This window comes from Narcine bancroftii, chromosome 12 (genome assembly GCF_036971445.1).
Source record: "Narcine bancroftii isolate sNarBan1 chromosome 12, sNarBan1.hap1, whole genome shotgun sequence".
NCBI lineage: Eukaryota > Metazoa > Chordata > Chondrichthyes > Torpediniformes > Narcinidae > Narcine > Narcine bancroftii.
Genome location: NC_091480.1, coordinates 85,705,836 through 85,731,915, shown reverse-complemented (window position 1 = coordinate 85,731,915; position 26,080 = coordinate 85,705,836). Strand labels below are relative to the sequence as shown.

The 26,080-nt window shown below is 43.1% G+C and overlaps 1 protein-coding gene across 5 annotated transcripts; it reads right to left on the bottom strand.

Annotated features, from left to right (window-relative positions):
- Window positions 1–914: 914 nt before the first annotated feature.
- On the bottom strand, window positions 915–25,408 carry LOC138747796 (ras-related protein Rab-18-like). 5 transcript variants are annotated; one of them, XM_069907386.1, is made up of 9 exons: window positions 25,198–25,397; window positions 12,898–12,953; window positions 12,746–12,807; window positions 10,185–10,257; window positions 8,926–9,044; window positions 6,714–6,780; window positions 5,084–5,386; window positions 4,103–4,144; window positions 915–2,108 (listed from the first exon to the last, which is right to left on the bottom strand). In XM_069907386.1, exons 1-7 carry the CDS (start codon window positions 25,263–25,265, stop codon window positions 5,217–5,219), a joined length of 615 nt encoding a protein of 204 aa, XP_069763487.1. In that variant the 5' UTR covers window positions 25,266–25,397; the 3' UTR covers window positions 915–2,108; window positions 4,103–4,144; window positions 5,084–5,216. The 5 variants fall into 5 exon arrangements, with proteins under 5 accessions (XP_069763487.1, XP_069763484.1, XP_069763486.1 ...); XM_069907385.1 differs by lacking the exon at window positions 915–2,108 and adding exons at window positions 3,291–3,484; window positions 3,579–3,706 and having other exon boundaries at window positions 4,103–5,386; XM_069907388.1 differs by lacking the exon at window positions 915–2,108 and adding an exon at window positions 3,291–3,706.
- Window positions 25,409–26,080: the final 672 nt, after the last annotated feature.

Below are 26,080 nucleotides of genomic sequence, written 5' to 3'. Positions count from 1 at the left end.
AAAAAGTTTGTAAAGTTCACCAGATTATTCTGGGCTCGGTCACAATATACTGGGCTAGAATGGTCAATTCATTTAAAGAAGGGACAGAGAGAGTCAACGTGGATAGGCTTTTTTAATTTAAGAGTGGGGGATATTCAAACCAGAGGCCATGGTTTGAGATTGCAGGGGGAAAATTATGAGGGGAAATTTCTTCACGCAAAGGGTGGTTGGGATGTGGAATAAGCTTCCAGCAGAGGTGGTTGAAGCAAGGACGTTATTTACATTTAAGGAAAGACTGGATAATTACATGGAGGGGAGAGGATTGGAGGGGCATGGACCAGGTGCTGGTCAGTGAGACTAGGAGGGTGGGGATTTGTTCCGGCATGGACTAGTAGGGCCAAACTGGCCTGTTCTGTGCTGTATATGGACTTGTCAGCCACAAATGAGCCTGCAGCTGACGTGGACATTACCCCTGCATAAATCTTCATCCGCGAAGCCAAGCCAAAGATATAAAGAGAAGGTATCCGATTACAAATCAGATAACTGAGGTTATTTTAAAAACATTGCCTACTTGGCATGTAATAGAAAACAATTGCAATCACACTGGAAGATAGAGAGAAAGATAATGTGAACCCATAACTTGTTTTAACCAAGCACTGAACACAGTATAAATGCTGGCAGTTGAGCTGAACCTTGAAGGTGGTTTGGGATTTTTAATATATGCACAGAAAATTGCCCAAAGCAAGAATGGAGCAGAACAGCTCTTTTAACCTGTCACATTGAAGGAGCGCGAGATGATTTGGGGGAAAGGTCTGAGATGGAGCAAATTAGAGTTTACTGCAAAATGACTCCTGGGGATAAAGATGAAAATTAAACAAAGTTTGAATTTGATGGTTAAATAGAAATTAATTTAATCCCAAAGAATTGAGGCATAATGATTTATAAGCAGTTTATTTTCAATGTCAGAGAGGTAAAACCTGGCAGCCATCATGAACTGACGTGATGTTATAGTGTCAAGATTTGGTTTCCAGTGACAAGATCAGTTCCTTCACAGCAGCGAACGCAGGATATTGAAGTCTCTCAATGGTGAGAGAGAGGCCGAAGCCCATTTTGAACTAATTTTAATGATGGAGTAGCACAACTTCTACAGTAAAATCTAGACATTTGCATTTTTAAATCATACCTCTTCCCCCTCAACAACAATCGGACTGTTAGGCTCTTCAGAATCTTGGCATACTTTCCAAGTTTGTTCCCACATGATAGAATTCATTTTGTATGCAAGCCAGCTAGTCAATCCATATGCCATGCAGCAATATTAAATGCAGCAAGTACTGAACGCAGAGAAAGATCAGTTGGAAGTGAGCCAAACCAGCATTATTTTACTAGTGAGGATTATCACATTTTTCCATGAAAGTCTACCAGCCTTTCCTGGAGAACGAGTGGTACACCATCGTCTTGAACCATTGCAATGTGATTGGCTTGATCCCATCGTAACGTCAGGATATTGACCAATTAACAAAGAAAGAATGCAATACATTTATGTCACAATTGGTGCAGAATTTGGAGAAGAGATTTTTGCAAATAGTGGCATTTACTGCTCATGGCAAGTTAAGAGAATCCATTGAAAAATCCTTGGCGAAATGCTCCAGTGAATTTTGTAAACCAGGACAGGTGGTAATCCAACTAATTACTTAATTCTAAATTTCTTGTGATTTGCAGAAACAAAAGTTGAAAGTCTTCGTAGCCATCAGGTGCGAAAGGTCTCCAGGTTCTTCTGATGGCGTTGCTTGTCACAGCACAACCATTCTTTGGTCGGTCCTTCATAATTCAATGTTTGCATAACCAGATTCTTAGCCTTTAATAACCATAGAACATCATTGCCGAGGAACCATCAGTCTGGGTGACAGACTGCCTCTTGTATCAGAAAGAAGTTATTTGGTACAACTGTCATAGCATCTTTCAGTGAGAGTCTGAATGTTGTTCAGGTTAACTTGACTTCGCTCAAACTACTTTTTATTGATTGATCATCCTTTTATGTCATTTTCACCTTGTTTTCATGGTCCAAGACAGGGGTGGCCAAACTTGCTTAAGGTAAGAGGCACAAACCATAAACTTTATATGTTCAAGAGCTACAATACATGAAAAAAAATTACACATTTTTTTTTACTCTTAAATGCAATTTTGAATCAAAAATTTTATACAAATACAGAATTAATAAATATTTGTAATAAAAGGAGTTTGTATTGAAGCAAATTAGTCATATTTTTTTAATAAACTGATACACGCAAGAAAAAATAAGCAAAACAAAATGCTCCCTTCCACTATGGAGTGAATAATTTGGAGCCCTGGGGGGTGGGGGGGGGGGGGGAGGTGGGGGGGGGGGGAAGAAAAGGCATCTGCCACAACATTGCCTGGCTGCAGGAAGGAACCATGGCCCGATATTTCAAACTATTGAGAAGAATCCAGCGAACAAAATCTGACCTGGATCTCCTCTTTTCCACTGACTGTTGCCAAGTGTCAGCTCAATCAAGTTAGCTAAACAGCCGAGAGCTATTATTAAACCAGTAAAAGTAAAAAAAAACTCCTTTTTAGTTTAACACAAAACACTACAGCACAGTATAGGCCTTTCAGTACTTGATGTTGTGCCAAGATATATACAACTACAAAAAAAATGAAGCCCTCCCTAGCTTGTATCCCTTTATTGGTTTTCCTTTCATTTACCCCTGTCTTAAGAGTCTTTTAAATGCCCCCATTGTTTCAGCCTTCACCACCACAGGCATCCACAACTCTAAGAAAAACTTTCCTGATGTCTCCCTAAACTTTCCTCCCTTCACTTTGTGTAGATTAATATAAACATTTGACTTGCCCTGCAAAACCCAAGGTAGAAGCCAACATCTTAATTCTTGATTTAAAAAAAATGTTCATGCAATAAACTTTTAATTTATCTGGAAATTCCATCTATTCAATGGATATCCTATGTTGAAAAAGTCTGTTACACAGCAAACAGGGGAGCAAGTGGACTCACTATAGAAATGATTTCAGTTTGTATAGACAGATTATAATCAGAAACAAGATCTGAAAAATTGATCACATCAGAAATGTTTTTTTTTAAAACAATAGCATTACAAAAATGTGAAAATACAATTCAAAGTTATTTTTGGGAAAAGACTGCCTTGTGAAGGAACTCCAAAGAAATAACACAATATAGCTCATGAACATCTCTCCTGGTCAGGACAAACTATTCTAAACGCCGAAAACTTAATTTCCCAAAAGATCATGTATTGAAACAAAAAAGAAATGGCAAAATGTACTACTTTATAAACTGGTAAAATCACTTTATTGCATGACAAATACTCATTTTAGACCGAAAAATGCTTTGTTGTTTTGACCATTTTAATACAAGACACGCTGGAAGCAATCCATTTAAAATGTCTCGTTCAGTTCAGGAGTAGGTCACAGGTCCAGTTTTGGACAGAAGGCTGATATCACACAGAAGAATGAATTCCTCCAAGAACGATGGAAAAAAAAGTAATAGAGTTAAAATGGTGAGCCATTAATTTGGTATATTAGTTATTAAAGATTTCCACTATGAAGCTCACCTGTTTGGGACATTGGGTTGCATTAAAACCAAAAGAAGATCATGTATACGATTCCAGCTTGTGCCAGCTGAATGTAAGCTAAGGTAGAGGCATTACAAAAGTAGTAATGAAGTTCCAAATGTTCTGATCTGGAAGGTAGATGGTTTCTTTTTACTCAAATGCTACCTGACCTGCTAAGATTTGTTTTTTTCCAGCATTTTCAATTTTTGTTATTTCAAAACAAAATATGGCAGGGTGACTTGGACCTCACCAACCAGATGTCCCATTTTCCTGCCCAATTTGGTGCAGGCCAAGTCTTAATATCTTCGTTCACAGAATGAATGACAGATTAGGTAGCTAATTAGGGTCCCCTGTAAATATGTTCCAACACTTGATGAAGAACCAACACCTTCAGGAACAGGAAAAGAAAAAATAGGAGGAACAAAACCCTTTTGTTACTTAGTTTTGAGAAAGCAGTTTAATAATTATAGCACAAAAGGCACAAGAAACAACATTTAAAAAATGGTGGGTTAAGTCACACTTACATTGGAAGATTTCGTAGAACAATCATCAATTTATTTCCCATTCTAGAAAATAGTTTGCAAATACAAACAAGTGTTAGATCATTTGGAAAAAACACAATAAATAATTACTCTTCGCTTACAAATTGTGCAATTTAAAATAGAAATGAAACTCGTCTTGAAGAGTACTGGATGTGTAGATATTTATGGATCGCTCACGTCATCGTAAGAAGTTTGAAGATTAGTCTGGTGCCATTTCACAACCCCCCCCCTCCCCCCACCCCACTCCCTTCAATTAAAATTAATACTGCAAACAAACCAATGCAAAAATCAGTTACCCCATGCAAACACTGAAGATCACAACATACACCATTACTTGTAAAGAAGTCATACTTTCAATGCAGCCCCTAGAAGAAATATTCTACAATAATTATTAGCCTTAGTAACAAGTGAGAATACAATGAACTAAATAACATACCAATGGCACTAAAAGATGCTATTGCACAAAACCAAAACTTTAGGCAAGACTTTGTAATGTTAAAGGGGAGGGACAGAATGATACGTCAAAGCTCCAGGATTAGATTCTTATCAGACCAAAAACTCCTCAGTGATCAAAACTGCAATGTATCCCGCATCATCAGGCAACAATAAAACGTCAGGAGATCAAACGTCCAAGAGCTGCCTGACTTCATATTCAATGAGGCAGCAGACGCAGGTGAAACTACAAAATCAGTTGTTCTGGTCCCATTATTAGGGGTAAAAAAAAACTAATGGAAATGTATTAAATTTCATCAGTTTACACAGTTGATTTCCACAATTGAGACAATTATACTACAACATAACCTTTCATTTTTTGTACTGTTTGTAGATCAAAATGCATAGTCGAAACCATCAAAAATTACATAACATGTCATTGAGAATTTAAGGCCAGAAAATTAAGGTGGGACAATATCAAAGTCTCTCAGACTGGCATTATATCCATAACAAAAATGAGAATGGACTCACTAAGGCAGAGTACTTCTCTCATATCTTCGTAGTGTCCAAGGTTCAAGCTGACTGCAGCTTTTTGTGCTCCCAGCAGAGCTGAAGCAATGGTGTTGACAGTAACCAAATTCAGACATGGTCATTTCCAATTCATTTATAATAGGGAACAGTAGCCGCCACATGCTCCATCCTGATTGGACCCAAAGTCAGATAATTTTACAGCTTTAGGATTCTCAGCTTCCCAGAGTCCAGGGGTTTGGATTATTTTTTCCACCACTTCCTCAAATGCACAAGTGACTCCATCACAGGTTTTAGCACTGGCCTCTGTGCGTAAAAATAGAGCAAAAGGTTAAGGGCACATCATAAATCCAAAAGCCTCAACTGATATCCTCAAGATACTGGTTCAAATCTTACCACAGCAACTGTGAAATTGAAGCTACCAATTTAACAAATTAGGACAGAAGGTTAGCGTCAATATTGATGTCTGATTTGTCATCAAACACTCATGAAAGGAAGTTGTCACTCTTACCCAGTGTGACTTCAACCAATCAATGCTCTTCAAAATAGCCCAGTAAGCCATCTTGTCAAAAGGAACTAGGGATGGGCAGGAAATTTTAGCTAAACCTGCAATGGCCACATTTAACAAAAAAATGTCCTGAGAAATTAATATCAGGACCAAAGGCAGGAGGAAATAAGTGGACAAGGGAGAGAGGGGACAGTTGCGAGCAAGGGGAGGAGGGATCTCTTGATCAATGGTCTCAAAAGCAGGAGGCAATATTTTATTTGGACACCTGCTGACATTTTTTCCCCCAAGAAGGGCTCAAGCCAAAAACGTCGGTTATGTATTTTTTAACCTTTGCTATATAAAGGATACTGTTTGACCTGCTGAGTTTGTCCAGCCTTGTGTCTTTATTAACATCAGGACTGTAGGCTTTTTCCCATCATTTCACTCATGGCGGAATGATCAGACACGTGCAAAGACAAACCATATAGCCTATCAAGTCTGACCCATCCAGGTTACCAGCCAACCCTGCAAATTGTTCACTTATTCTTTGAAAAGAAAACAAAACGTTAATTCGGGAAAGCAGTAGATATTGATAGGCTCCCCTCAGCTAAACTTGACATTCTTGTCCAAGTGACAAATAAAAGGTGAACCCAAAAACTCTTCCCTGATCTTTAATACAGCAGGTATTCGTCTCATAGTCATTCATTTTTACCGGAATTCAATCTCCACCTGATATGGAGACACAATATAGTAACATATGAAAGTTGTTGCTTACCTCAATGCAGTGAAACAAGAAAGTCTTTAGATGCTGTGATTAGTAGTTAATACACCCAAGTGCGGATGATAATCAGCAGATCCTGCAGAATTCACAGGAAGCGCCTGATCAAAGGGCTGAGGGCAGGTCCAGCTGAGTTTTTCCAGCACTTTTGTGTATTGCTTACCTCCAATATTCAATTGCACTGCCTTCAATGGAACCACATTTCAGAAATAACATATAATGCACATTTGTTACTATCATATCCACTTGAATGGTTGTCGTCAGAAATGACACCAGTTCTTCCAGCTTTGGGCTTAATGGCCAAGAGTATATTTGAAAAAAAAAATAGAACTTAAAAAAAAGCAACTGCCCAAAGATGTCACACTTACCTATAAAAAGCATTGAATGTTTTCTGGCAAATCTTAGTCCTTCATTTCGGTCAACTTCACGATTTTGCTAAGGAAACACACATTTTAAAATAATTTTTCAGTGTTTGTTATGGGTGCAGGATGGCAACATGGCTGTATTAAGAATGTATGCATTCCTCAACCCTAAGGGAATGGCCAAGACAAAAAAAATTGCTGAGTGGAAAATGTAGTAAACCTAATTAACTAGAATAGTTGTGTTCTAATTTACAAATTGAAAGAATGAGTGGGACTCCAAGGTCATCACTTATTTTGTTGCATCCGCCAAGCAGCCCGCATCCGCCAAGCAGCCCGCATCCGCCAAGCAGCCCGCATCCGCCAAGCAGCCCGCATCCGCCAAGCAGCCCGCATCCGCCAAGCAGCCCGCATCCGCCAAGCAGCCCGCATCCGCCAAGCAGCCCGCATCCGCCAAGCAGCCCGCATCCGCCAAGCAGCCCGCATCCGCCAAGCAGCCCGCATCCGCCAAGCAGCCCGCATCCGCCAAGCAGCCCGCATCCGCCAAGCAGCCCGCATCCGCCAAGCAGCCCGCATCCGCCAAGCAGCCCGCATCCGCCAAGCAGCCCGCATCCGCCAAGCAGCCCGCATCCGCCAAGCAGCCCGCATCCGCCAAGCAGCCCGCATCCGCCAAGCAGCCCGCATCCGCCAAGCAGCCCGCATCCGCCAAGCAGCCCGCATCCGCCAAGCAGCCCGCATCCGCCAAGCAGCCCGCATCCGCCAAGCAGCCCGCATCCGCCAAGCAGCCCGCATCCGCCAAGCAGCCCGCATCCGCCAAGCAGCCCGCATCCGCCAAGCAGCCCGCATCCGCCAAGCAGCCCGCATCCGCCAAGCAGCCCGCATCCGCCAAGCAGCCCGCATCCGCCAAGCAGCCCGCATCCGCCAAGCAGCCCGCATCCGCCAAGCAGCCCGCATCCGCCAAGCAGCCCGCATCCGCCAAGCAGCCCGCATCCGCCAAGCAGCCCGCATCCGCCAAGCAGCCCGCATCCGCCAAGCAGCCCGCATCCGCCAAGCAGCCCGCATCCGCCAAGCAGCCCGCATCCGCCAAGCAGCCCGCATCCGCCAAGCAGCCCGCATCCGCCAAGCAGCCCGCATCCGCCAAGCAGCCCGCATCCGCCAAGCAGCCCGCATCCGCCAAGCAGCCCGCATCCGCCAAGCAGCCCGCATCCGCCAAGCAGCCCGCATCCGCCAAGCAGCCCGCATCCGCCAAGCAGCCCGCATCCGCCAAGCAGCCCGCATCCGCCAAGCAGCCCGCATCCGCCAAGCAGCCCGCATCCGCCAAGCAGCCCGCATCCGCCAAGCAGCCCGCATCCGCCAAGCAGCCCGCATCCGCCAAGCAGCCCGCATCCGCCAAGCAGCCCGCATCCGCCAAGCAGCCCGCATCCGCCAAGCAGCCCGCATCCGCCAAGCAGCCCGCATCCGCCAAGCAGCCCGCATCCGCCAAGCAGCCCGCATCCGCCAAGCAGCCCGCATCCGCCAAGCAGCCCGCATCCGCCAAGCAGCCCGCATCCGCCAAGCAGCCCGCATCCGCCAAGCAGCCCGCATCCGCCAAGCAGCCCGCATCCGCCAAGCAGCCCGCATCCGCCAAGCAGCCCGCATCCGCCAAGCAGCCCGCATCCGCCAAGCAGCCCGCATCCGCCAAGCAGCCCGCATCCGCCAAGCAGCCCGCATCCGCCAAGCAGCCCGCATCCGCCAAGCAGCCCGCATCCGCCAAGCAGCCCGCATCCGCCAAGCAGCCCGCATCCGCCAAGCAGCCCGCATCCGCCAAGCAGCCCGCATCCGCCAAGCAGCCCGCATCCGCCAAGCAGCCCGCATCCGCCAAGCAGCCCGCATCCGCCAAGCAGCCCGCATCCGCCAAGCAGCCCGCATCCGCCAAGCAGCCCGCATCCGCCAAGCAGCCCGCATCCGCCAAGCAGCCCGCATCCGCCAAGCAGCCCGCATCCGCCAAGCAGCCCGCATCCGCCAAGCAGCCCGCATCCGCCAAGCAGCCCGCATCCAAAAATTATGACTTGCTTTGCACCAGTCTGATTGATAGTTTCTCAAAACATCACATTTTTCTGCAGTCTCCACACAAATTAATTTATTGCACTCCCATTGTCAACTCTTTTAGCAGTACAGATAAAACAGGGCCATTTACACAAGAAACCTAAAATATCAAAATACAAAGCATCAATTTCCTTACCTTGTCAATTTTATTCCCAACCAACATCTTTACGATGCCATGTTTTGTGCTGTACGTATCCAATTCATTCAGCCAGTTCTCAAGCTTCAAAAATGTATCCCGCCTTGTGACATCATACACTGTTTTTAAAAAAAAACATAACCCTCTAAAAGAAAAAGCCAAGTCTGATGGTCTGCTTAATTTAAACAAGTTTTCAAATGAGGCTTAGTGGGTGAAACACATGGGTAGTGGATGGATGGAACTAGGGGAGGGATGGAGACAAAAAATAAATGAGTTGGCAGAGAGTATGGGAAAGATAATAAATTGGAAGTGGATCAGATGGAGTGACCAAGGGAAAATACAGCAGGTATGGATTACCTGAAACTAGAAAATTCAGTGCTCATATATTGGATCATAAGTGTGGTTCTCTTCTACTGTGTATTGGGTCTTATGCCAGCATTGGAGAATGCAGAGGGCAGAATGGTCAACATGAAAATGGGAAGGGGATCCAGAAATGCATGCAACCGGGAAGGCTTGATGACCACTGCAGACAGCCGGTGCTTGATTTTGGTAAAATCACTCAAATACTGGAGGAACTCAACTGGTCTCGCAGCATCTATAGGAGGTAAAGCTATATTACCGATATTTCAAGCCTGAAACATCAGTAATACATCTTTACCTCCTATGGACACCGCGAGACCAATTGTGTTCCTGCAGTATTCACTGTGCTCTTTTTTTAAAACCACAATCACAGCATTTGCAGACCTCGGTGTTTTCTCTGTGGTTAATCTCACCAATTTAGAGGATTCCACTTTTTATTCTAATGAAAGGTCATTGACTCCATTTCTCTTTCCACAGAGGCTGACTGACCTGTTAAGTATTGCCCACATTTTCTATTTTTACTTCAGGCTTCCAGTACCTGCAATTTTTTTTTTGCTTTTCAAAGGAATTTAGTTCAAATTTTCTTCGTTAAAATCAACATCAGGAAATACAATTTTCCTAAAATTTCCTCAAGACAGGATGAACGAAGCAATACAGATACTCCCCGACTTACGACCTACGTGACTTGCGATCAGTCGTACATACGACTGAAAAAAAATTAATGGCTGCATGTGTACGATAGTGACGCAAGCGCAGTAAGCTCGCCAAAGGAGATGACATTCTAACATAACTCCGAGACATTCTTTTCGAGATGAGGCCGGGTGGTCAGAATGGAACTCGGATGCAAGTCAGGGAGTATCTGTACCCAACTCCCCAAAAACTGCTTTGCCCTTCCTTACCCAAAATAACACCTTGAGCGCCTCTGTAGTAGCTGGGTGTTAATGTCCGAAATCGCTCCTGCCCAGCTGTGTCCTGTTAATTCAGAAAAATCTACAATGAAGACTGAAATGATTTACAAACATCAAAGGCAGTGAAAATAATGAAAGATACATTTTTGTAAAATGGCAAGCGGGTCAAAGGACTTCAGGGTAGTAGAGATAGAGCTTCAGGTTCCATTGAGCGGTTCGCTCTGCTTTGTGGTCAGTCCAGAGAGTGCAGGCCTACGATACGCCCAATCCTACAGGTTCCAGCGTAGGCAAGCGCAGCTGTAAGATTAGCTGGAGATTCAGCACAAGAATAATGGGACCTTTCACATTTTCTGAACATCAAGGCAACACAAAACAGAAGCAATAAAGGAAATAGTATTGAAGAAGGACTGATGGAAACGTGGAAAACTGCGTAACAAAGGAACCTTGCAAACTTGAGTGAAGCGTAAACTGCCAGAAAATTGCTTTATTTGCATCCTCAAAACAATAGATAATAGCATTTGTCTTATTTATCCATTTTTCCCCCCACTTTAATCTTTCCTGAAACAAGTTAATAAGAATGTTGTACTTATAATCAGTCACAAAATATGGATTGATTGTATATTCCTGGAAAGTATTTCTGGACCTAATGCATTGCTGGAGAGGCTGTCTATTGCACAAGTACCAGACAAAAATAGCAACATCATTTATAGCCTTTATGAGAACACAAGAGGAGCAGGACCAAGTCATCGGCCTGATAAGCCTACTCGGCTGTTCATTTAGATAATGACCTGGCTGTGGACTCAGCTCTAATTATCTGCCTGCTTCTATTCAAAAATGTGGTGGGGGTGGTATCAAAAAGAAAGAGCAAAGAGTCAACATACAGGAGGGAGATTGAAAACTTAGCTGACTGGTGCACTAACAAATTCACACTCAATGTCGTTAAAACTAAGGAGATGATTTTAGATCTTAGGAAGGGAAAACCAGCAGTGCATGACTCAGTGATCATTAAAAGGATCAGAAGTGAAGACGGTGAGCAAATTAAAATTCCCGGAAGTCACCTTTCCTTTACATACGAATGTCGCCGCAAAGAAAGCACGTCAGCACTGCTACTTCCTCGGGAATTTGTGGAGGTTTGGCATGGTTTCAAGACCCTTGCAAAACCTCAATAGACGTGTAGTGGAAAGTGTGCTGACTGGCTGCGTCGCCACCTGATATGGGGGCACCAATACCTCTGAGCAGAAAGCCCTGCAAATGATAGTGGACCCAGCAGGCAAAACTCTTCCCACCAATGAAAAAATCTATATGTAATACTACTGTCGAGAGCAGCAGCAATCGTCAAGGATCCACACCAGCCAGGACATGTTCTGTTCTCACTGCTCGGACCACCATGTTCAGGGTTGTAGGTGATGTCATTAATTTTTTTCAATTTAAATTTTAATTAATTAAATTTCAACATATACCATGATAACAGGGCCCTTTCAGTCATGAGCTCATGCTACTCAATTACTCCCAATTGACCTACAACCCCGGTAGGTTTCTTGCCTCTTTTTTTATACCACCCCCACCACATTTTTGAATATTAAGGGTTATGGGAAGCAGGCAGATAATTTTGAATGGTGGGAGGAAACCAGAGCACCCAGAGGAAACCAATGCAAACACAGGGAAAACGTGCAAACTCCTTACAGAGAGCGCTGAATTCAAACCCTGATCGCTGGTGCTGCAACAGCGCTGCGCCAACCACCAAGCTAACCACGACGTCATGTATGTAAATAAATTGAACTGGAAAAAAAATCCAAGTCTATGTTTGGTATCACCGACGAAGGAAAAGGCCACGTCAGGAGCACAGAATGTAGTAGACGAGGTTAGAGGAGGTTCATGCCCTCGTGTGGCAGGGCGATTTCAGTCTATGGATGGTGGAAAGGGTACAAGAGCAAGAGTTGCATCTGCTATGGTTGCCGGAGAAAGTACCAGGGTTCACAGAGAAGTAGGAAGTCACAGAGGGTGCAATTATTTGTGGAAGGTGAAAAGGAGTAGGGAAGGGGAAAAGGAGTAGGGAAGGGGAAAAGGAGTAGGGAAGGGGAAAAGGAGTAGGGAAGGGGAAAAGGAGTAGGGAAGGGGAAAAGGAGTAGGGAAGGGGATGGATGTGGCTGATGGTGGGATCTAGTTGTTGCTGGTGGAAATGACAAAAGGTGAAGTGCTGACAAGAAGAACCTTATCCATGGTCTGCTTGCGAGGAATGCAAGGTGAGAGTGGAACTAGAAAAAAAAAGTTGTAGGAGATGGCTCGTTTGACCACAGTATAAGGGAAACGACGTTCCCAGAGGGGAAAAAAAGGGAATATTTCAGATGTTCCAGATCAGCAGGCCTCATCTTGAGAACCAATGCCAGTCAGAGAAACTGGGAGAATGGGATGGCATCTTTACAGGGGACAGAGTGGGAGGAGGTGCAAATGGGAGTCAGTGGTTTTCTATTGGCAAACGTCACTAAGTAGCTTATCTTCAGGGATGAAAGCAGAGATCTAGAAAGGGGAGATAAATTATTCAATTGACTTACCCAGATTGCAAGCTTTACATTATTTCCATCAAATTTCATTGCTTTTACTTTGAAGTCAACCCCTTAAAAAAAGTATTGAATAAGACAAGTAAATAAGCATGTTCATTATAGACAGTTTGATAGAATACATTAAAAAAAAGATGAATACTCACCAATTGTTGAGCCAATTTCAGAGTCAAATGTGCCATCAGTGAACCTTAGTAGAAGGCTAAGATACAATAAATAAATATAATAAAGATTTATATACAAAAACATTGTCCCACAATATTACTGTTATAGGAATTCAAGCAATCTGCAAAATATTCATGGAAAATAAATAGGGGAAAAAATATGAAATTTTAAAATTGGCAGCCTCAAGCAAGTAGAAAATTCACTTACAAGGGTTTGGCCAAGCAAAGTTTATTTCATTACAAGTCACTTGTAAAAACCAGCTCTGTACCAATCCCCATTGGTGCCAGAAACCAGAGGTTTTACTGTATATAAAACATGTCAGTTATGAGAAACATTCCCTCTCACTTTAAAGGAGAAACACCCCAAAAACTGAAGTTCAGACTCAGGGAACCTTCTGCAAATGTCTTTAAAGATACCAGTAGATGATAAAATTGTGAAATGTTCTACGTAGAAACTTCCCCTCTAACAAGGAGTAATGGTGAGAAATGATTGAACACCAATGAGGCAAACAAAACTCTTTTTAGCATCGAAGTTGAAATTCACTTTTAAGATCAAGATCAAATATTTAATGCTATGGGTTAAATGACTAAGAGGATACAGAAAATAACCAGATTTTTTTTGGTGGGGGGAGGAAATTGGAGGCAGAACTTGCCAGGAGTACCAACTAATTCATTTGGAAAGTGCATTGGTAAAACTCCAGAAATGTTTACTTTTTGTTTTAGTTGGACTCATAACTTCAAAGCAGTAAAATCCACAGTGACATCAAATGTACTAGGGTTGGGAGACACCAAGGAGCAAATGCAAGAACAAAGAAAAGCTATGAACAATCCTGCCAAATTAAAGCTATTAAAGTCAACATGTTAAAGTCTAAATACTAAAACATACCTCACCCAGAGTATGTTTAGTGCACATGCTTGGCTTAATAACTCTTGGAAGCATGGCTCCCACACACAAGGATTTGGACAAGCAAGGTTTATTTCATTACAAGTTACTAAAAAACAGCTCTGTACCAAAGCAACCACACCTCAGATTCATTGACCACCTACAGCAGACACTGGTTAAGAACTAGAAAGTACTATCAGTGCAGCCGCTGCAAAAATTAATCAATTTAAAATTAATCAGTATCTTCTCCAGACCGAACAACCTCAACATTGCAGCTCAGTCCACTCTCAACTGGTACTCATACACAGACTGGATTGCCCAATAGCACACCCTCCCCCCAAGTTGTGTCAAGGGAAGAGATTGAGGATCACAAGATATCAGAGAACAAGTAGGTCCATCGGCCCATCTTTTGCTCCTCCGTTCTAATCATGAGCTGATCCAGCCACATTCAGCCTTGATGCCCCGACTAATCAAATATCTGTCAATTTCTTCCTTATAAATAGAACCAACAAACCACATTTCCAAAGCCCCCTGTGGTAACAAGTTCCATGGACTCTCAACACTCAGACTAAAAAAAATTTCAGCATCTCTGTTTTAAATTGCGTCCTTTAATCCTGAATTTATGCCTTGTCCTCTACCATGGGAAACATCCATGCTATGATGGAGAGATCATATTAGGGACATTTTCCAGAGTTCATCTACTTGTGAAAATACCCGGGCCACAAATACTGACAGTAGAAATGACAAAACTGATCATGGAGCTTCACCTCCTATCAAATTCAGTGCTGCAATTTTTCTCTTTTAAATATTTTTATTGTTTAACATGTAAACTTACATATAAAATTTTAAGGAAAACATAACAAGCCATCTCATATGCAAGTACAAAAAGAACAAAAAACGATAGACAATTTCAAGGCAAAAACTTTCTCCTGAGATGCAGACAGAAGTAGATCTGGCTTACGTGAAAAACCAAACAAAGCAATTAACGGACGAGGTTCTATATTAATCTTAAAAGTCATTAATAAAATTTGAAAAATGTCTTCCCAAAATCTCTTTAAATTAGGGCACTCTCAAAACATATGCATCAGTGAAGCTTCAAACATTCTACATTTCTCACATAATGGATCAATATCTCCATAAAAACGAGCCAAGTTTGGGCATGTGTGTTCTATGTACCACCTTAAATTGTAATAAGCAATGCCTTGCACAAAATGAAGAATAGGGCTAATTTTTTTTTTTAAATGCATGCAATTTCTCCAAAGATCATTTATATAGAAAATAATAGACAATTTACATCTAGGAAGGCTCGAGATCCAGAGTCTCTACAACCTCGGGAACTGGTGGCTTGTTTGCACATGTTGAAAGGAACAAACATTTCAAACCTATCTGCAATGTTTATGGACCCCACTTGGGTCCACTTCAGAAACTCATCACACGCCCCTAAAAGCTGGTCTTTAATCACCTTTTTACCATTTTACACCTGTATGAACAGGACCAACATGGTATTGGGTTGGGGGGGGTCATTTTCATCACAGTATTTACCTGCCAAGGTAGGTAGTATCAGAGCTGATGCATTTCGCATTGGCTCCAGTGTAAATGTCGCACTGAATTGGCTTTTCTTGGTTCCATGTGAATACTCCGATCTGACCTGGCTTTAAATATTGACATGTCAATTTACTGAGATCTTGGTGTGAAAGCACAACTGGTGTAGAAGGAAAATATCCTCAATTTCAAGGAACTGCCTTGGAAGAATCGATTTAAATGCAGGTTCCAAGTATGGACAGGAGGATAGAGCTGCCACCTCTAAGCTCCAACACCTGGGTTCAATCCTGATCTCCGTACACACATCCTGTGACTATGTGGGTTTCCTCCACGTTCTCTGGTTTCCTCCCACATCCCACACATCTGGGTTGGTAGATTTATTGTAGGCCACTGGCAGAATATAGGAGGAGTTGGCAAAAAGATAGGGAGAATGGAGTTAGTGTAAATGGGTGCTAGATAGTCAGCACAGAGTGCAGTGAAAATCTTGCTTCCATGACATTCAACTTCAAAAGCAAGTCAAATCACCCATTCCTGCACACATGTTTAATAGTAATTTCTTAGAGCTTAAAGAGGTTTTAATTACTGGTTCGGCTTTTAGTTTTAACTTCTTTGAAATATTTTTAAATAATTAAACTTATTGCAGTTCTGCATTTGAAAGAAAACAGGCTCTACAATCAGCTTTGCCTCCTAGCAAAGGGTTTCAAGAGGCAGAAAGAACCCAGGCCAAGCACCACACAAAGGTTACACATTGGCAAGGCCTTGCCACACCACCAGCAGTTCCTAAGTGTGGAGAGTGAGATTGGCCTGCTGAGGAGAGGTGGGGGGAGGGTGCGAGGGGTGTTCAGTGGGCTGGGAAAGCAAGTTCAATCATACAAGTCCAGTACAATGTATCTAACTTTGAATGGAACTGCGGTGATAAATTTCCTCCATTGTATATAGTTATGATTGGCTACTGTATATATGGACCTGGCCCGCCCACTCATGACTCATACCCTATGACTTCTCCCTCGTAGTTCTGGGCCATAAAGGTCGAGCCACCTCTCTCTTCCCTGCATTCCAATACCTGGATCCAGGCCAGCAAGGTTCTTCTGTACATTAAAGCCTTTCGTTCCCTCAGCCTACTCTTGGTGGTTATTGGTAGTGCACGACAGGAACAAAGTTTCCAAGGCCATAATACCCAAGAACAACTGTGCAGAATCACTTCAGCGGATATCAAGCAACATAGACACTAAAAAGAGAACTCCTGGTGACTGCCTAGGAACACCAGGTGCTGTAGGTTTCTGTGAGGGGCTCTTGCCATGTGTGTTACCTTGTAAATGTAATATTACGTGACAATAATGGAACCTTTACCATTACCATCTTTAACATATCATTCAAAATACAGTGGAGGATTCTTTCAACAAAACTCTGAAAATAGGTACCCAGGATTCTGGACTATAACACGAACCCATGCCCCAGGAGGTTGTCACACTGAACTAAAGGTGCCACTTTGTAAGGATATACACACAAAAGTTAAATGTACTGCACTTATCGGTTGATGGAACTTGTCAGTCAGTGCTTTACTGGAACACCAAGCCATATTATATTCCCTGTACCACAAGGATTAATGTGATGAGAAAGGTTGTTGCAGACCATCCTCAAGATCAGTTTAGCCACACAAGTCTGAATAAATAATACAATACTTGCTTTTATCTAAAGTGGGTCATGTTCAAAGTTGTTATTCAAAGCTCTTGAGCCATGCATGCATCAATGTACTAATTCACAAAACCTAGTACTGGTTGCTTGGTTCGATTGTGCACTGAATCTTGATCCGGTAGTTTAAAATGAGTTGCTTGTCAGTTCTGTTCTAATGGAGCCGAATCTGGGAGAATACATCTTGGGTCTGCTTAGATACACAATGTTCAGAACAACATACAAATAGGAATATCACATTAGGAACTCTTGGGATACAAGCAACAATTCTGTGGGGTGGCACGGTCAGCGCAACGCTGTTACCATGCCAGCGACCCAGGTTCGATTCTGGGTCATACAAGGTGTTTGTATGTACTTCCCGTGTCTGTGCGGATTTCCTCCGGGTGCTCCAGTTTCCTCCCACCCATCAAAACGTATGGGGGGTTGGGTGTAATTGGGCAGCACAGGCTTGTGGGTGGAAGGGTGTGTGTCTTTAAAAAAAAAAACACCAACCTCTTCAAATGCTTTTAGTCTTTCCCCCATCACTGGAAAAAGCACTTGGATGATTTCAATGCGAAATTGATCCCAATTTCTACTACTGCTTTCAACCAGACTGTCATCTGAGATTTTTTTTCCCCCTCAAAATTTGCCTTTGGGACATGGATAGACCTGCAAAGGGAGATTCAGAATGGAGACACCGCTGAAACTATAATCTGGAGCAAAAGAGAAAGATCTGGACCTACTGCAATTCTCCTACCATCACAATCACTCCATAGGAGACACCATAATCACTGGCTCTCCACTCAGCTCTGGATCACTTAGAAATAGCAAAACATACATCCGCTGCTCTTAACTGACAACAACCAGTGGTGCACTAGTTTTTCTTAGTGCTGGAGCTCACCAAAAACAGCATCAAGGAGGTGCCGGAACAGCCCCACGAGGTGCCGGAGTAGCACTCCGGTGAGCTCCTGCAGCACTGCGCCCCTGACCACAACTCGGCCTTCAACACCATCATTCCCTCAGTGCTAGCCAACAATCTCCTGAACTTGGGCACCCCCAACCCTCTGCAACTGGATCCTTGACTTCCTCATTGGAAGACCACATTCAGTAAGAAGCCTCCTCACTGATGATTTACACAGGTGCACTGCAAGGATGCGTGCTTAGCCCACTGCTCTACTCACTCTAGACCAGCAGATTTTGGTGCACCCTTAAACTCACATTCCACCTTAAGCAATCCCTATGCCATTGCTGCTCTGTGTTTAGTAAGAGATTGCTTAAGGTGGTAGACAAGTGGAAAGAAAAAGTATAAAAACCACTGTTTTTATCGTACCTAATTGACTTGTTATGTGCACGGTTTCATAGCTCCAAAGGAAATGGGCTAATGACAATTTTTCTCAAGCAAAATATTTCAGTCACAATTGGGTCTACAGCAGTGATTCACAACCTTCCTTTCCCACTCACATATCACCTTAAGCAATCCCTTGCTAAACACACAGCACTTCGGCATAGGGATTATTAAAGCGGTATGTGAGTTTAGGGGACAGTTTAAAAACCACTGTTCCACACTGTAACTAGATACAATTCAAATGCTGTCTACAAATTTGTCAATGACACCACGGTTGTTGGCAGAATCACAGATGGCAATGAGGAAGCGTACAGGAGGATGATAGATCAGCTCGTTGAGTGGTGTCACAACGACCTTCCTCTCAATGTTAGCAAAACTAAGGAGCAGATTGTCAACTTCAAGAGGGAATCAGGAGAACATGAATCAGTCCTCATCAAGGAGCCAGCACTGGAGAGGGTCAATTCCTGGATGTCAACATCTCTGAGGATCTGTCCTGGGGCCTCCATGTCGATACAATCACGAAGAATGCTCACCACCAGCTATACTTTGTGAGGAGTTTGAGGAGATTCTGAACGTAACCAAGACTACAAAATATTTCTGTGGAGAACATTCTATTTTGTTGCATTACTGACTGATATGGAGGTGCCAATGTAAAGTCAGGAACAGGCTACAGAGAGTTGTTAACTCAGCCTGTGAAATCATGGCCATCAATCTTCACTCCATCAAGGATATCGACAAGAGAGGCGGTGCCTTAAGAAAGCAGCCTCTATCATCGAGGATCCCCACTACCCAGGCCATGCCCTCTTCACACTGCTGAGGAAAAGGTACAGGAGCCTGAAAACGACCACCCAGTGGCACAAGGACAAAACGACCACCCAGTGGCACAAGGACAGCTTCTTCCCCTCCAAATTTCCAAATGGACAATGAACCACGGACACTACCGCACTTTTGCCTATTTTCTTCATTTATTTTTGAAATGTAATTTATAGCAATGTTTGCATTGTGATGCTTCCACAACCAACAAATTTCATGACATGTTCATGACAATAAATTCTGATTCAAACCTGGAGGAACACGAGGAGGAGCACCCTTCTGTGGAAGCAAAGGGATGGACCACCTATGAGGTGGAGACCCTGCAAGTGTAGACGGAAAGCTCTCAGTCCTGATGCAGGGCCTCCATCTTGGACATGGACCTGCCTCCACAGATGCTGGTCAACCTGCTGAATACTTCGTGGCCTGAGGTGTTATGATTTTATTTTTAATTAAAAGATTCAGTATTGAATTCTCCAACTTTGACACAACTCGCTTTGCTTCTGCCTCAGAGATGGTCATTCCTGCCTTCCATCAAAGGTAATTTGTATAACTGGCTACAGTAAATTATCTATCACCCAGGTGGCTAGTGGGAGGGTCAGGAATATGTTGCACGGAAATAAGTGGGATTGATGGAGGTACTCCAACAACATTGATAGGAAGGACTAAATGGTCTTCTATACAAGAAAATACAGTAAAGATCCTTTGTATACGTCTCTCCCACAAGATGAAACCTAGGTAATTGTTCATAATCCTGCCTTTGGAACTCAGAAATTCTGGACAATCTGAGCTGTATTTCTTCCAATCTCTGAATGTCCTTCCTTACAGATGATGCCCAAGATGTGCTTGGCAACATCAGCGTTCTTTCCCCCTTAAGCCTACATCTCCAGCACTGAGAGCCTAGTTACACTCAGTCACCATATTAGGAAAATTACATTGCCTGCCTGCACAACACCAGGCATCGGCAACATGTCACTGGAGGAGATTACTCAATGGACAAAATATTCAAGGATGTGAGTCAAAGTCTTTTTGGAGAAATGCAACATTCTGGGAACTTATTATCCATAACCTTTAAAAGTAGAGAACGAACAATCAACATGGAATTGAGAAATTTGAGGCCAACCCTTTCACTAACTACCCACCTCATCAGAGAGGCAATTTGAGGCCAACCTCTTCACTAACTGGCCATCTTATCAGAGAGCCATCCCTTGTCCCATATGTGGCAGTCTGCAGTTCCCACTTTGTCCTCATCAGCCATCCCAGCACCCTTGAAGGTAGAGTGGAGCCATCACCTGAGGGACTGTCTGAGAAGAACACACAACACCCATACAAGGACATCAAAAAGTGAACAGCATTTCTCAAACTGCAGTAGGTTTGTTGTTGGAGGCCACAGCAACGTGGTAAAGACAAATATTACTGATGTAATAAACAGGTAATATGCAAAACAAGATTGCTACTACAATCATGAACAATGCCCAGTAGCAGCTACACTTTTTGAGGAGTTTCTCTATGTCACCAAAGACTCTCAAAACCTTCTACTGATGAACCGTGGAGCGCATTCTGGCTGGTTGTATCCCTGTCTAGTACAGAGGCACCAACATTCAGATCAGGAAAAAAAACTTCAGAAGGTTGTTAACTCAACCTGTGACATCACAGGCATCTGATTTCACTCCATTGAGAACATCTACAAGAGGCAGTGTCTTAAGTAAACAGCTTCTATCCTCAAGGAACCCCATCACCCAGGCCATACCCTTCTCACCCTGCTACCATCGGGAAAACAGGAGCCTGAAGTCGAGCACTCAGCAGCATGAGGACAGCTTCTTCCCCTTTGCCATCAGATTCCTGAATGGAGAATGAACCACACACACTGCAGTACTTTGACTTTTTCTTGCATTATGTTTATTTATTTTGTAAGGTGTTTATGCGTGGAGCCTAATGATCTTAAACAGTTTTTTTCCCAATCAGTATTTACTCAGGAAGCTGGCATAGTGTATAAGGAAGGAAGGGAAACAAGCAGTAGTGGCAGGGAACATATAGAGATTAAAGAGGAGGAGATGTTTTCTGCCTTACAGCAAATAAAGGTAGATCAATCCCCCGGGCCTGACATGATATTCCCTCGAACCATGAGGGAGACTAGTGTAGAAATTGCAGGGGTCCTGGCAGAAATATTTAAAATGCCCTTAGCCGTGGGGGTGGTGCCAGAGGATTGGAGAGTAGCTCACCTTATTTAAAAAAAATTCCAAAAGTAAACCAGGAAATTACAGGCCGGTGAGCTGGATGTCAGTAGTAGGTAATTTATTGGAGGGTGCTCTGATATATTGGATACATGAGTATTTGGACAGCCAAGGGTTGATTAAGGTCAGTCAGCATGGCTTTGTGACAAGTCACGTCTAACGAAACTTAATCGAGTTTTTCGATAAGGTTACCAAGAAAGTAGATGAAGGAAAGGCTGTGGATGTTGTCTATATGGAGTTTAGTAAAGACTTTGAGAAGGTCCCCACATGGGAGGTTAGTTCAGAAAGTTCAGACACTAGGTATATATGGAGAAGTTGTAAAATGGATTCAAAATTGGTTGAATGAGAGAAGACAGAGTGGTAGTGGATGATTACTTCTCAGACTGGAGGCCTGTGATTAGTGGTGTGCTTCAGTGATCAGTGCTGGGACCATTGTTGTTTGTTGTCTATATCAATGATCTGGATGATAATGTAGGAAATTGGATCAGCAAGTTTACAGATGACACCAAGATTGGAGGTGATGTGGACAGTGAAGAAGGATTTCAAAGCTTGCAGAGGGATCCGGACCAAATGGAACAGAAAATGGCAGATGGAATTTAATGCAGACAAGGGTGAGGTGTTGCATTTTGGAAGGACGAACCAAGGTTGGGAAAACATAGTAAATGGTAGGTCACTGAGAAGTGCAGAGGAACAAAGGGATCCGGGAATACGGATACACAATTCCCTGAAAGTGGGATCACAAGTAGATAAGGTTGTAAAGAAAGATGTTGGCATCTTGGACTTCATAAATCAAAAATATTGATTATGAGTTGGGATGTTATGGTGAGGTTGTTCAAATCATTCGTGAAGCCAATTTGGAGTATTGTGTGCAGTTCTGGTCGCCTAGCTACAGAAAGGATATCGTTAAGATTGAAAGAGAACATTTACTAAGATGTTGCTGGATCTTCAGGAGTTGAGTTACAAGGAGAGATTAAATAGTTTGTGACTTTATTCCTTGGAGTGTAGAAGAATGATGAGAGATTTGATAGAGGTTTACAAAATTATGAGAGCTACAGAGTAAATGCAAGTAGGCTCTTTCCACTTAGATTACTAGAGATAAATAAGAGAGGACATGGCTTTAGCGTGAAAGGTTTGGGGGGAACATAAAGGGGAATTTCTTCACTCAGAGGGTGGAAGTGTGGAATGAGCTGCCATCTAATGTGGTAATGCGGGGTCACTCTTAAGTTTTAAGTATAAATTGGATAGATGCATGGATGGGAGGTCTGGAGGGTTATGGAATGAGTGCAGGTCAGTTGGACTAGCGGAATGAAGTTTCAGCACAGGCTGTGCTGTAGTTTTCTATGATTTATATAAACGCTGGCACAAAACAACAAGCAGATTCTAAATTTGATGATAAAAAATAGTGAAAAAGCTAAAAAAAAAAAATCCAACTAAGACAAACATTTACAAATGGCAATCTGGGAAGGGGGATGAGTGTGCCAGTCCTCTTCCCCATTACTTGCCCTTGGGTTTGTTATAGGAGGTCTGCAGTAAGTTAAGGAATATTTAAGGTGGTTCGAGGATGAAAATGGTCAAAAACCATTATCACAAGTAGAAATTTGCCCATTCTTAGAAAAAACAACTAATTGAGGCAAAATAGAAGCCTTTTGAGTGTTAACAGCCTGACAACAATGATAGAAGGGGAAGATAAAACTAAACTAGTCACCGAAGTGGGTGTTTGGATTGAGGGGGAAATTCGATTCAGAACTCTGGTCAAGTAAGCCAAAGTGACTCCCCCACCTGAAACATTTTGCTTTGTGGATACAGGAAGGGTGCTGAAGGAATGTGGTTGCCAGCTCTCCGAGGTCTTTACAAGGATCTTCAACCTGTTCCTGTTTAAATCCATCATCCCACCTTGGCTGAAATCTGCCACGATCATCCCACTGCAGAAGACTGTCATCAGCGGCCTTGATGACTACCGTTTGGTAGCACCTACGGCAGTCACAATGAGGTGCTTCGAGAGGCTGGTCTTGCAACATATAAAAGTCAGTCTCCCACCCACCGTTGATCCATATCAATTTGCCTACAGGTCTTCAGCAGATGCCATTGCCATTGCTCTTCACACTGAACTAACCCACCTTGAACACCAGGGGAGCTATATGAGGATACTTTTTTTATATACAGACTTCAGCTCTGCCTTTAACTCTGTCATCCTAAACAGAATGGTTACAAAACTTGCTAAATTAGGATATTCCCAATCTATTTGTCTCTGGATTAAGGGCTTTCAAACAAACCGCTCCCAGACTGTTAAAATTGGCACTAACCTCTCCCCTTTTACTCAGTACCAGCTCCCCACAAGGGTGTGTATTGAGTCCCATCCTCTATTCCCTTTATACCCATGATTGTGACTCCACATATTCTACCAACACCATCGTCAAGTTTGCTGACAGCACAAGTGTGGTTGGACTGGTTTCAAGAGAAGACAAGACAACCTACAGGGATAAAGTCCAAAGACAGAGAATGTGGTGTTCAGAAAAGAATCTAATCTTGTCCTCCACAAAAACAAAAGAACATCGACTTCAGGAGGAACATTATAGTTCCAGACCCATTTTACATCAATGGGGACTGTGTGCAAAGAGTCTCTGCCTTCAGGTTTCTGGGTACGCACTTTGCTGAAGATCTCTCTTGGACTACCAGTACCATCGCAGGAACTAAAAAGGCACAGCAATGACTCCATGCCCTGAGGATTCTGAGGGAAATCAAATTGCTGGCATCTTTCTATCGCTGCATTCTGACATGGTTCACCAGCTGCTTGGCAGCAGACAAGAGGGACCTTCAAAGGGTCATCAGTACAGCCCAGAGATCCTCGGCTGCACACCGCCCTCTTTGGAGGATTTATTCTCACTGTATCAGTAGAGCAGCCAAAATCCTGAAGACCACTTACCATCCTGGTTAGTCGTCAGTTTGACCCGCTGCCCTCTGGTCGACATTTCAGGTCCATCAAATCACAGACAAACAGACTTAAAAACAGATTTTAACCTCAGAGCCATACATGAACTGAATACCACCAAACATTGAAAATTTTATTGAGCTGTCGTTTTTATATTTTATTTGCTTGATGGGTGTGGGCACCATCAAGACTCAACTTTGTTGCTCTTGTGCCTTGACAGTGAAGGCTATCTATACACCCTTGTTTGGCCACCTGCCTGCATCTTGCTCATTCATAAACGGACAGGGGTGTGGGTTAATTGAGCGGCATGGACTCGTGGGCCTAAATGGCCTGTTAACGTGCTCGATGTCCAAATAAATACCTCGATGAAGGGCTCAACTATAAAAACTATACCGTTTGACCTGCTAAGTTTCTCCACCATGGTCTTTACACCCTTGGGGTAGTTTCCACCTTTAGCCACAGGATCAGTGATGAATGAAGGGAGTATAAGCCCCCTGTAATTGCCCCCTCTTCCTGGTTTCGAACCACCTTTAACTCCCAACATGTTACTCCTGATTAGTTGCTGTGGACAAGAATGGGGGATGGGGGGGGTATCGGAAGCCCGATTTGGAGGTTGGGCAATTCCAGGCCTTGGGCTTTCCGCTTGCTCTGAATCTACACGACATACGAGGTCAACCCTTTCGCAAAAGGGCAACTCAGTCCGAGTGCAAAACGGATCCAAGCACCACGCCCGCTCGGATTTGATCACAGGGATACGGGGTCTAAGACCCGATCCTGCAGGAATAATCCAAGGATTGTAGCTCCCGGGGGGTGGGGGGCGGTCAACGTCGCAGAAGCTGAAACTGACACGTTATTTACGACCTCTCACCTCGACTTGCCCACTCCACTCTCCCCGATGACGAGAAGCTTCAGGGTGGCGAGAATCTCCTCCTCCATTGTCTGCAACAATGTAGCAGAATTTCAGCGCCTACTCAAACGCGCCGCTTCCGCGTATCGGACCATGGCGATGACGTCACCCGAAATTGCAACTTCGACTCCCGCGTCTTTCGCCCTTGTGATGGGTGCGGTTTAAATAAAAATGGAACAAATTAACCTGCGGACTGGATTTAAAAAAAAACAAATAATATGCGCTTAACAATTATACATGAAAATAAAAATCTGCATTGCTCTATTTTAGCAGCTGGGGTCATTAATGCCTTTCTGGCGCTTAAAGGTTTCCCACTTTCCAAAGTCAATGTTATTTCCATTTGGATGAGAAAAACACCCAATGATCGAATCTGAAACAAAAGGAGGTGGTCTTCTTCGTTCTCAAACCTTGGAACGATATTGCAATGTTTTCACTCGTTATTTCTCTTGACGTTTGCGTTTGTAACAGCAATCAGACACCCTTAATCAAACATATATGAGAATTACTTTGAATTATTTCTCAGATCGCATTCCTTTTAAATTTTATTTTATATTAGCTCGTCTGGGAGTCAGTTGGAAATACAGCCTCCTTCAAATTCTCCAAGGTTTTGTCAATACGAAGATTTCCTATTCTGCTTTCTCATTTGCTTTCACAGATTCTATCACCCATGTGTATATCTACAGGTATATATATCTTTTATTTTTTTTATATTTAGACTTTCTGACCCCATGAGCCTAATCCACTGAAATGCCTGTGATAGTACAGACCTATCACCAATGTATATAGTTACAGTATCCAGAGTATGTAATGACTGTGCTTACAGCGATTGGCTGAGACCTTAGCC

Coding starts and splice junctions, on each gene's coding strand:
- LOC138747796 (XM_069907383.1), bottom strand. CDS start 25,265: ATGGAGGAGGAGATTCTCGCCACCCTGAAGCTTCTCGTCATCGGGGAG. Junction 12,954..25,197: donor AGTGGAGTGGGCAAGTCGAG/GTGAGAGGTCGT, acceptor ATTGTATCTTAG/CCTTCTACTAAGGTTCACTG. Junction 6,781..8,925: donor TTGGGAATAAAATTGACAAG/GTAAGGAAATTG, acceptor GTGTTTCCTTAG/CAAAATCGTGAAGTTGACCG.